Raw genomic sequence first — 11,774 nt, 5'->3', positions numbered from 1 at the left:
GGCGGGGTTGAGAAGCAGCGTCGTGGGTCTCAAGTGTTTGGCCATAAGCACAAAAAGCTTATTCAGGGTGTAGTTACCTGCTGAAAGGAATTTCGTGCAGTAAAGCTGCAGGAAAATTGTGTAGGGTTTTGGTTTAGTTTGTTTTCGGGTTTTTTTTGGTTGTTGCCTTTTTTTTTTTTTTTTTTTTCTGTCACACCCTAACCAATGCTTATAGAAAAATCCACTTTGGATCTCACACTTAAGAGGAGATGCCTGGCCATAATTCCAGATGCTTTCAGAGAGTTGGACTATTCCTGGGACCTTTGGAAGTCACAGGGTTCCATGCATATAGAAGTTCTTGTTGGAGCTAGGTGGAACTCAATTGTTTTCTTAATTTTTAAGTGCTTGTGAAGGAGAGGAACTTAGTATTTAAAAAAAAAAACAACGGGTGAGAAGGAGTCAGCTGCTGATTGTGTCACCCTTGCTTATTAATTTAAATAGGGGCATATAACTTGGAGCAGTTACCTTTTAACAGCACCTTCCTAGCACATTTTTGTTTGGGTGGGCAGAATTGCTGCCTTAGGATTCAAATGGGTATAAATTTTTTAGCCTTAGGTTAAGCCAGCACAGTGTTGCTCAGGGCAGTGAGGCTGTGAGACACAGATACTTTTCATATTAAACATCTGGAATTGCATTATGCTGTTTGAGTGCAGGTTGTCTGAGTGGAAGTCATGCCATTTTTATGATACAGACTGCATTTAGCATAGATCCATGTGATGAATCCATCACAAGTAACAGGCACCAATTTATGATTTGTCCAGAGTTAATAGACAACATTGCAGAGCAGAGTGTGCATTTGTACTGCAGGCTTGGAACTACAGTGAAATGGAGAACTTCAGGAGCAGGTAAGCAGTAATAAGAAGCTACCATGTTAAAGACCTCAGCTGTAATTTATTTTGATTTTATATTTATGCCATTTTAAGATTTCCATGGGACAGAAGAAAGTTGAGTTATTCTCACAGAAGGGCTTATTGATCTCTATGGAACCTTGTTAACCAGAAAATGTTCCTCTTAAAAGCAAAGTAAAAAAAAGAGCACCCTACCCCCAAACTGATCATGAAAGACAACTTCATGTGGGCTTACATTATTATAACATTTAAATATAAAACTGATGTTAGTGAGCTTGAGATATTAGACTGGAACATAAGATACTTGGACACAGTTGTTGGCCCAACCACAGATTTACTCCATGTTGTTGGTTCTCTTCCCATGCTTTCATTTTCTAACTTGACAGGGGAGAAATGATCCTTCTTTGACTCTTATTTTTCATGGTCACTTGCCATAAATTTTGGGGGACATAAGCTGTCATCGTTAAATATGTGCAGCACATAACAATGTTTCAAATAGAGGAATAATCCATTTAAAAGTAAATATGCTGGGAAATTATTAAATATTCATACACCTTAGACTTTACTACAAAAATTCTGCATGTTTAACTGAAGTTTGGTTTTTTTTGGCTCCTTTGTGTAAGGTTGTCATTGCATATGATCAGACCAGGCTTACCTTTGGAGCAGATGAAATAGTTTTAAAGGGAGTTGGGCCTAATAGGTGTGTACAATTTGTACTGAAAACTTGCATAAATTTTAAAGTGCCTGAAACTCCTCTTCAAAAGTGCATAAAGTTGCTTTAACTGTACCTCTTGATGTGAACAGAATTCTTTTGTCTGCTGGACGGGGCCTACCTCTTTCAGAAAACATTCAGATAATATTTTATAGAGCAAGAATTTCTCACACAAAATATAGGTCTTGTTTTCTTCCATTAACTTTTTTTTTTTTAACTCCTTGCAGCCTGCTGGAACAAGCCAAAAAAACTGTATTTCTTCCCAGTGATTTGTTGTTAATAGTGGTTATTCAGCTGAACTTTTGAAACTTGCATTGTTCAATCACTTTGACATTTTTTTCTGCCTGCAGCCGTGTTTTCCCTAGCTCAGTTCAGGAGATTATTAGGGTGGGATTTCAGATTATCCCCTTCTGTTGCCTCTTCTGGAACTCAAGAATGTGTTTGTGGTTTTAATGTGCAAAGTTTCAGAGTGGCGGCAGCATTTGTTTTGGGAAAGAAGCTTCAACAGAACCGATTCAGCAAGTTTTATCTGCATATGAGTTTTTGTTATTCCTGTTTTCAGAAAATTAGTGAGAAAAAATACTTAGAATTCATATAAACACCCTTGTTATTTTTCAAATTAGAACTACACATGAAAATAAGCTGTGTGATGGAAAAATATGTCTAATTTTGTTTTTTTATGACAAATATGTAAAAACAAGAAGAGATTTTCAGGGTTTTTTTTTAAAGGAAAAACACAGTTAAAATATGAACAAAACTAGGAAAGAGTTCCTTGTAAAAGAGCATTTTATGTTAAAATGGAAAATTCTCACTTCAGTTCGCTAGTGCGTAAGAGAATTTGTCAGCAGTAGACAGAATACCTTGATAAGTTTGAGACTAAAAGGCAGAAAACCACAGTCAGATCTTCTCTGTCAAGACACCCTGTTTGAACACACACAAATGCATTTGAGTGCTTTTTCATTTCAACATTAGAGGAGAAAAGGGTTGTCTGTGACATGATTGCACTGAAATGTATCTTCCTGGTTGTGTTGGGGAAAGTTTAAAATTCCAGATACTGCAGAACACCTGATAAAGAAACAATAAATGTTTTAGCATTTTGTAGCTGTCATGTTCTGTATGGGATTAGATACCTTTGTTACAGACCAAGGTATTGAAATAATGCCACTTCTTTGCAGGTAATACAATTTTCTACAAAATATTTCTCTTTTCCTTTTAAGTTCAAAATCCCTGATGATATATGAAATCCAACAACCATCTGAGCATCAAGTTCATGCAGCTGGGCGATCTGTTGCTCCCCAGTCTGCAACACATGAATTTCAGGACAGAGGTCATGATAAGCCAGGTCAAGTTTGGTATACCCAGATTCAAAGAAGAGTGTTAAAAAAGTTCCAAAGCAGGTGATAAGTACAAAACATATTTTTTATAAAATGGAGCAGGGGATCAGATGTAAAAATGTCTGGGTTTAGTACTACCAGTGCAGGTTACAGCAGAAGTTTTAGCTCATGGCCATGGTAGACAGTTCTGAAGAAGCCTTGTGGTAACTTGAGGACGAGGACTGGCAGTCAGATTTCACATATTTTTTATTTTCAAAGCCAAATTTAAAAATGGCTATTTAACAATATTCTTTAATACACTACCAGGTGTAATGATTTCTTCTTGCCCTCCTCTAATTTTTTTGTTCTTGTTGTTTCTTTTGTTTGTTGAAAGAATCTTGACAAAGGTGGGATGTAATTGTTTAGAGATTAAGAGCCTATCATTTGTTGAGCAGCTGGAGCTGATGGAGCAGCTCAGAGCTGCTGGAAGAGGGGAGGCCCCCCCTTTCTGGCTGTGTGCTTTAACTAATAACTGTGAAGCTTTTGGTGCTTATTGGGGTCCTCCATGTGCCAATTAACTATGAAGTGCATTGGGAAAAAAGGGGAGAAGGGTGATAGTGTCACAGTAAAACTTTAATGAGCTGAGCTGGTGTTAAGAGAAACTTGTGGAGGTATGGAACTGCTGAGGGGAGGTGGGAAGAAGGAAGATCTGCTGGCTTCAGACAGGGCCAAACATTAGATTGGCTCAAGTGTTCTGGACTCAGCTGGTCTGCTTGAGGGAAACACTGATGTTACCATATTGAAATCTCAGAAAGGGCCCCCAGTCAGCCAGCACCCTGCTCAGTAGTGTCACTGGGTGTAAGAGGGATGCTTAGAATGCATTTTGGCTACCCAGCATTCCTAAAGAAGTACATCCCAATTCAAGTTTTGCAGTAATGCTTGGGCCTCTTTATACTTTATGAATTGCTCTGTTACAGGTACTAATTTCAGGGTCTAAATACTTCATATATGCATTGATCTCTGAAAACCAGACCCTTACTTTTATTACTGAAACTAGAATAAAAGTTCCTATTTTCACAGCTGCCTGGGAATTTGCAGAGGAGGAGTACAAAGGCAACTAACATTTCCTTATATTCCAGATATCTAGCAAGGAAATTCTTCTGTCTGTGGGCAAAAAAGACATTTGCACAAGTTTTCCCTTCCAAAACCAGGTAGATAAAATTACAGAACTCGGGGTGGTTTTTTTGGGGGTCTTTTGGGGTTTGGTTTTTTTGTTTGTTTGTTTGTTTGTTTGTTTTTGTGGTTTTTTCTTTTTAATGGCTTAGTGGTAAACCATTGGGCTAAGAGAGTACTGGCTGGCAAAAAAATACTTGGATGTATTTTGAGATCACTTGAAGGTTTTCTTTGGGTACCTTTCTTGCTCTTGCTTTTTTGTTTTTAATAATCGTGGTTAAACTTTTATTAACCAAATTCATAGGAATTATGTTTTGATAAAATTGAACAGTATGTGCATATAAATGATGGGATGTGATTGGGATACCTGCTTTAAATGTAACTATTTCCCAAAGTTATGATGGCAGAGATTTCACAGAATATTCTGAGTTGGAAGGATCCACAAGGATAATTGAGTCCAACTCTTAATATGAAATTCAGTTAATATTACTATTTGCACTGTTGTTCTTAATGTATATCTGTATATGTTTGGTATCTGTCTGACTTGGAAATACCTGTGGCAGATAATTAATTTCTGCTGTCAGTGTTCTGTGAGCTACTGAAAACCCATGCTTTGTACTCATTTCTTGTTTTGCATTAATTTGCCTGTTCATTCTTGCTTGACCACACCCTTGGGAACCGAAGCAGTTCCCAGTGGGAAGACTTGCACTTGGAATAAGATCAGATCCTTAGTCATTCAGTTTCATTTTTCTGTATCAAATATATTCTGTTTCTGACTTAGTTAGTAAATGGAAGTTGTCCTGTGAACCTCACCACTCCTCTTGTCCTATCTACTGAATTGGCACTAGTTTGGCTGTCTACAAATTCAGCACAATGATTAATTTATTTTTTAGGGGAAAGGGATTTTATAAAGACCAGCAAGGAGCATAAGCAATAATGAATTGCCTTTCTAGATTTAAAAGTACCCAGTTCTCCATAGCTTTAATTTGCAATACCTGTTAATGCATGCAATACTGTTAACGCACCAAGTCAAAAAAAAAAATAACATATAGCTCATTTCTTTCTTCTTTTTTTTTTCTTTTCTGCATGAGTGCTTGGAATGACTTAGCAGCGTGGCTTGGGGTAGGTGGCTGTGAATTGCAGCTTGTGAGAGGATTGATGTGTTTCACTGAGAGACCTCTAGGTATTCTGGGCCTAATTCTGGTATTACTACATGATGGAAACATCAAAGCATTATAAAATCTGATGTAGCTTTTGTATTTATTTATATATATAAAATATTTTGTGTTAAAATAGCGAAGAACAAAATCAGAAAGGAAAATACATGTATTGTTATCAACTGTTCTAGTTGTTAGAATAAAATACAGAACTGAGGATAAAAGATGTGAATAGGTCTAAAGTCAACTGGCACTCTGATGTTTGACAAGTTAACAACAGCTGTCTTTCATTCCTTGTCCTTATGTGAAGTATTTACAGTCAGGAAAATGATTGCTTCTTGCAATACTTCATGGAGTCTTGGAATAAAGTGTCACAGTAGGGTAATGGTTTTAAATGCAATTAGATGTTAAGCTAATCAGGCAAGCCTGGAGAAGAGGTGGTGTAATCTTCATTAAAAACTGATTTGTGGTCGCTCCGGAAGCCTGTATGATGTATCCCATGTCCAAATCTTTCAACTGTTTAGATGCTTTTATGATCAGAAGATTCTTCAAAAAACTTCTGGGGAGTGGAAGGAGCAGTGGACAGTTTGTAGAGAAAGGAAGTTCAGCCTCAGAGCAGACAACCATTACAGGTTAGTAAAATGACTTCCCGTTGGGGTGTGTCTGAGAAATTTTGCTTAGGTTCTGAAGAAGTTTTTAGTACCAGTAAGCAAGTTACATCCATGGTATGTCTAGGCCAAGAGCAATGTTTTCATTGCTTATTTAAATATTTTACTGAATGTCACTTCTTTCATTTTTCAGGCATTTGCTCCTTAAATTGATATTCAAGGCTTGGAGAGCCTATGTATGCCAGCAGCGAGGAAAGAGGAGCAAATATTATATTGCAGAGTCTCATGGTAAGTGAAGTGATGGTAATTACCAGTATTTGGGGGCATACTGAGATGGGAGTTTCCATGGGAAATATTTACCAGAATCTGTCTCTGAGCTCCCCCACCCAATGGCAGTGCAGTGCTTGCAGGACCAGATGGCAGGAGGGTTCTGTTATAGGGGTATAGCTATATAGTTGTTTAGGGATGCCAGTGAATAAACTTAAGGGCCTCTCCATCTGCTCTGGATTGCACTATTTGTTTTTGAGGTGGTGGTTTGATTTTTTGTTTGGTTGTTTTTTTGTTTGTTTTTTTTTTTAACATGTTTTTGAGTAGATGCTTTTTGATAGAATGTGTTATTGGAATTCTCTATCAACTGTTGCTATAGACATTAGATAGTAATTCCATGTGGTTTTAACTGCACTTATTTAAGGTCTATTGACTGTTCCTTCCAGCTGGTGTCTTGCAATTGAAAGAAGCCTAAACTTTTGAAGTGCCCTTTGTCTTACTGTGTAGGTTGTTTGCTCTGCAAGGGATTTGACTTGGAGCTGTCTATACTGGTAGCAACTTTCTTGGATTGAGGGAATATGTTTTGCTGAAGGGAGGTTGACCCTTGTTTAAAGATAGTACTGTGGCTTTGTTCTATGCTGATTTGCAGAAAAAGTTAATCGGTCTCTTTGCACATGAACCATAGCCTCAGAATGTCCTAGAGACCGGCACCTTTGGACACAAGCTGACAGGCTATCCAGACTTCCTTTCTTACTGAGTGAGGCCGGAGTATTTACAGCAGAAGCTGTGTGTTACTTAGTCAAAAATAGAAAAAGGTGACCTGTTTCAAGGTCCTGTGAATCACCTGATTCACAAGGAAATCCTGAAAAAAAAAAGTTGGGGTTTTTTATGTGTAAATGTGAAGTGGCGTAGAATCAATGATGTTTTTTTCTCAAAACTTTGCTTCAATGATGTCAGCCTGCTGTGAGGAGAAAGTGTGGCACACTGCATAAAGTGGTAAACTGGAATTTGTGACACCACTTCTGTTTTTAGCTGCCTGACCAGCCTGCTAAATAAACTTGACTTGTTTCTGGTTGATTTTCTCTGCTTGTAGTAGAGAATAACTCTTGAAAAGCAACTGATGAACCTGCTGAACTTTTTTTTTTAAACCAAACCAAAGAAAATCCTCTAATTCTAACCCAGTATGGTCATTGCACTGAATATTGTTGTTCTACAGTTATTTCCCCTGTAAGCACTGAACACAAAGTGATTATCGGCCATTGTCCAATAATTCATGCTGCTCTGAACAAGTGGCATGGATGGTGCTGTCAGCAATTCTGAGACTTCTCACTGCAACACCCTCGACCAGGGGGGAGGGTCGCTGTCATTTCGGGGTTTCCCACAAGATGTCCCTGCAGGTTGAGGGCACAGGAGTTGGGGGCGATCTGCAATGGAGTGGTTAAGATGTGCCAGATTCCCATGTGAACTTAAGATGCTGCCATCTTTTGTCGTACACAGCAAAGAAGCAAGCTATGCTCAGGACCTGGCAGCACTGGCTGGTTTATGTTGGTGTTCAAAGGACAAAACATGGGATACAGTCTGTGGCACTGGCCTTCAGGGAAAGAAGCTGTTTGCGGTAAGGATGGAATACAAACAGGCAGAGAGGCCCTGATCATAAGGCCATGGCTTTTATCTGTGTTATCTTTTCCTGCAGTGACTTCATTCAGTGTTTGATATTTTTTTAAGAATTCTTTTGCTTTTTTGGGATGTGTGAGTTCTTCTGGCACAGCTATGGACTGTGAATTTAAGAGACCTTTATATAGCAGCCTGCCAATTCCTAATGGGAGCCTACAGGAGGTTGGAGAGTGACTTTTGCAAAGGCATGCAATGAGAGGACAAGGGGGAATGGCTTTAAGCTGAAAGAGGGTAGATTTAGTTTAAATACTAGGAAGAAATTCTTTACAGTGAGGGTGGTGAGGCACTGAAACAGGTTACCCAGAGATGTTGTTGATGCTCCATCCGTGGAAGAGTTCAAGGTCAGGTTGGACGGGACTTGGAGCAACCTGGGATAGTGGAAGGTGTCTCTTCCCATGGCGGGGGTTGGAACAAGGTGATGTTTAAGGTCTCTTCCAACCCAAACCATTCTGTGGTTCTTTGAAAAGATTGTTGTTCATACATTTTTCCAGTGAGATGAAAGTGATTTTTTGCACCAAATTATGGCGCCTGTGTTTGAACTTGTCTGTAACATTGTTTTGGCAGCATTTCATGGGCAGTGTGGAGAAGACAACACTACCAGAAATGCTCTGGACATAAAATGAATATTTTGGCTCTGCAGCATTGGGCCCAGGGCCTGCAATTTCGAGTAAGTCTCAGGAGCTTCAGCTACTGCCATTTCTAATATTCAAGTTGCACATGTGAAAATATTGCAGATGAATAAAAATTAGGCCTTGTACTTATTTACTTTGCAGGAGATGGGGAAATGGAATGAAGCTGTGTCAGGGCAAGTTCAGACTGGACATTAGGAAAAGGATCTTCCCTGAGAGGGTGGTCAGTCCCTGGAACAGACTCCCCAGGGAAGTGGTCACAGCACCAAACCTGTCAAGAGTTCAAGGTGCATCAAGTCCAACTTCCTGCTTCTTGCAGGACTACTTAAAAGTAAATCAGATGACTAAGAGTGTTGTCCAGATGGTTGATCTTAGCTAAAGTGAAAACAGCATGGGTTTCTTTCTTTCTTTCACTGAAACTGTGGCTTTTTGTCCATTTCATTAAAAAGAAGGGACGGTATTTAATTTGACTTGCACTGTAAGATGTAACACGGCCTGTTTTAGCACAGTATTCTGCTAAGGAAAGAAACTTGTGACGTGGAAAGTCTTACAGTATCTCATAATGCGATTCCCTCTTATATGAAAATACTCTGAAAGAAAGCCTGTTGGCAGAAGAAAAGTATTTTATTGGTCTTTCAATGGGAAAAAGTGTGAAGTATTTAAAAATGTGAAAAACAAGTTTGATTTTGACATGTTTGTCTTTGACCATTTCTATGCTGACATTCCGTTGGTGTTTGTTTGGGTTTTGTTGGGTTTTTTCCCCCTCTTATGAGGGGAATCTCATTGCTCATGGCTTTCACCTTTAGACCCTATATGGAATTTCCTACTGTGTGTGTGTTCTTCCTCTCCTTCTCTTTGTTCTTTTTCCTAATCTTGTTTGTTTTTTCCCCTGACTGCCCTTGCTCCTTAATTGTTCCTTCAGGCTTGGCTGCAGTGGCAAGAGCTGTATTTATATACCCAGAGTGAGAAGCAGAAGGACACCAGGGCAGTAACTCACCATCAGCACTGGGAATTGAGGAGATGCATGGGAGCATGGCTGGGATACCTGGACCTCAACAGAGTAAAGAAACGTCAGAATGGTGAGTGAAAATGGTGATTTAGGACAGAACAGGGCTCAGCCCCTTTGCTTAGGGCACAGTGATGGTTTTTTCTGTTCTAGGAGACACTGTGATGTCTCTGCCCACCAGGTCATGAGATGCAGCTTGGGCTGTACACTGTGACAGGCCTGGCTAGCTCTGCTCATATGCTGAACTGTCAGGAGGATCACCTGCTTTCCATGTCATTTACAAGAAAATATTTTACAATTCCCTTGATGAAAACGTGCATATTGCCTGTTATATTTTGTCTATATATCTGTGAGATTGATGTATTCAAGACTTTGATCAGTCAGTTTGTGGATTTTCTTGGACTTTCTGGATTTTATTCTTCTTTTTGATAATCAATCAAATCTCAACTCCTATAGGAGGGTAAAGATTATTACACCAGTTCTTTTGTTTCTTCCCTTGAATGGGAATGTGTGGATGCTGAAAGCTTGATGCAGAGAAATTTTCCACCTTTCTGCCAGTATCCATGTGAAAGTTTTGCTTTCACACGCACGCTTGCTGGGAACAGTGAGAGGTTTTTGTAAACTAATATTTTTATCTCGCAGCTGCAGTGTTGTTATGTTACTGACTGGAAAAATATTTTGAAATGGGTGTTGTGGTTTAACCAATCATTTTAAGAGGTGGATGATCAAAGGACCAATAACCTTATGCCATTCAAGTGAACCAGGTTATATAAACAAGTTTGGAAATTAATTAATAATTCTGTTCCCTTCCTGGATGGAGTTATGCCGCTTTTTTCACTGTCCCTGGTACAACACTGACAGGAATGAGTTCAGATATTTGTATGAATTGCTTTTTGATTGGTGGCAGTGGAAAATAATCTAGCTTGGATATGCAGGAATTAGTAATAGGGGTATGCTGAGATGTAAGCAACCTTGAGTATGTTGAACAAGTAATATAGTGTCCTAACTTCCCTTTCTTTGATCAGTACAGTAGGTTACTGCTTTTAAACTGCCTTTGTGATCAATAGGAAGAGTATGATCTGTAGCTGAGCATTAGTGTGAATTCTTGTAACCATTTTTCAGTGTTAAAGTTCGTGCCACTTCTGAACCAGTGGCTCAGATGCCAGGATCTCATCTGACACGAATGAGCCTAGGACAGAACAAGCCATGAGTGATTTGTGTTTGTCTCCTAGAACTGGCCCAAGAGTTTTGCCGAAGCAGGACACTCCAGAGGTGCTTCTCTGATTGGCAGCAGTCATGGGAATGCAGGAGAAGAATGCATGCTCACCAAAGGGACCTGGAAAAACAAGCAGCAAGGATTGCCCTATGGAGAGTCTTTGCACACTGGAAGCATTGTATCCAATCTGTGTTTGGTCCCTAGCAAAGACAAGTTAGAAGCATCACCGCAGGGGAAAGATCCAGTTAATAAGTAGGAATGTTGTGCAGTAGCACGGGTGACAACAAACATGTTGTCATTAGATAGATGTATGTAATGCTATCCTAACTAATCATTAAACTGTTGTAATTGCAGTATATTAGCAGCTAAGAGCCTGCAGAAGATAATTTATGATTGTTGTTTAAGAGCGAATCAGAAATATATTGTGATAAGCCAGCAGAATCTAAAAGTTTGACTGTAGTCAAAACTTCTGCAGATAACAGCACTGGAAATTCAAACATTGAAGCAAATTTAGATGGAGATGTAGTGCCCCTCTGTGGGAAAAGGTTTTTTCTGTGTAAAAGATACTTTAACTCAGTGACAGATGTTGTGCTGTGTGTGGAAGAGGCTCAGCAATGTGAGCTGGCTGAAAAGCACTACAAGTGTCACCTGTTGGTAAGAGCACTGTTATGTGGTGGGTGGCAGGGGCTGTGGAGGGTCCCTGTGATACTGACCAGTGGTGTGTGGGTGTTAAGTGGGAGATACACCAAGTTTCTAAATTTCAACTATTCTGGAATCTGCCATTTGAATCCAAGTGGGGAAACTGTGCTGCTGTCCAGAACAGCTATTCTTCCAATTGGGAAACTGGTGAAGTAGATTCATCTTGAGGGTGTTGAGTTACCTGCTCCCTGGCTATTCCACCATGAGATTGCCTTTTCCCCTTGATTTTCTTACGGTGTTTGCTACAAGAATTACTTCTCTGCAGTAATGTGTGCATGCTGCTTTTCACATGAGACCAAAGATAGCTTGCTGCATGTGTGAGTGGTTGAGTGTTTTGGGTTTTTGTTTAGGTTTTAGGGTTTTTTTAAAGAAATACTAAATCCCTGAAGGCTGTCTGAAAGGTGGGCACAACCAAGCCTCCAGCTTTTTGGAA

General features: G+C 39.4%; 1 protein-coding gene across 4 annotated transcripts in view; it reads left to right on the top strand.

The window, feature by feature from the left end:
• The window catches only part of SFI1 (SFI1 centrin binding protein), a 29,953-nt gene that overhangs the window by 1,740 nt on the left and 16,439 nt on the right, over positions 1 to 11,774 (top strand). For 3 of the 4 annotated variants that reach the window (XM_069031219.1, XM_069031215.1, XM_069031216.1), the window contains exons 2-10: positions 801 to 884; positions 4,052 to 4,123; positions 5,767 to 5,874; positions 6,044 to 6,138; positions 7,615 to 7,732; positions 8,356 to 8,458; positions 9,343 to 9,499; positions 10,659 to 10,820; positions 11,226 to 11,296. In XM_069031219.1, the coding sequence (XP_068887320.1) occupies positions 801 to 884; positions 4,052 to 4,123; positions 5,767 to 5,874; positions 6,044 to 6,138; positions 7,615 to 7,732; positions 8,356 to 8,458; positions 9,343 to 9,499; positions 10,659 to 10,820; positions 11,226 to 11,296 (970 nt within the window). The remainder of the gene's footprint in view (positions 1 to 800; positions 885 to 4,051; positions 4,124 to 5,766; positions 5,875 to 6,043; positions 6,139 to 7,614; positions 7,733 to 8,355; positions 8,459 to 9,342; positions 9,500 to 10,658; positions 10,821 to 11,225; positions 11,297 to 11,774) is intronic. The other variant, XM_069031217.1, reaches the window with a different exon arrangement.

The sequence above is a fragment of the Aphelocoma coerulescens genome, chromosome 15, assembly GCF_041296385.1.
Source record: "Aphelocoma coerulescens isolate FSJ_1873_10779 chromosome 15, UR_Acoe_1.0, whole genome shotgun sequence".
NCBI lineage: Eukaryota > Metazoa > Chordata > Aves > Passeriformes > Corvidae > Aphelocoma > Aphelocoma coerulescens.
This window is presented reverse-complemented; position numbering and strand designations above follow the sequence as displayed.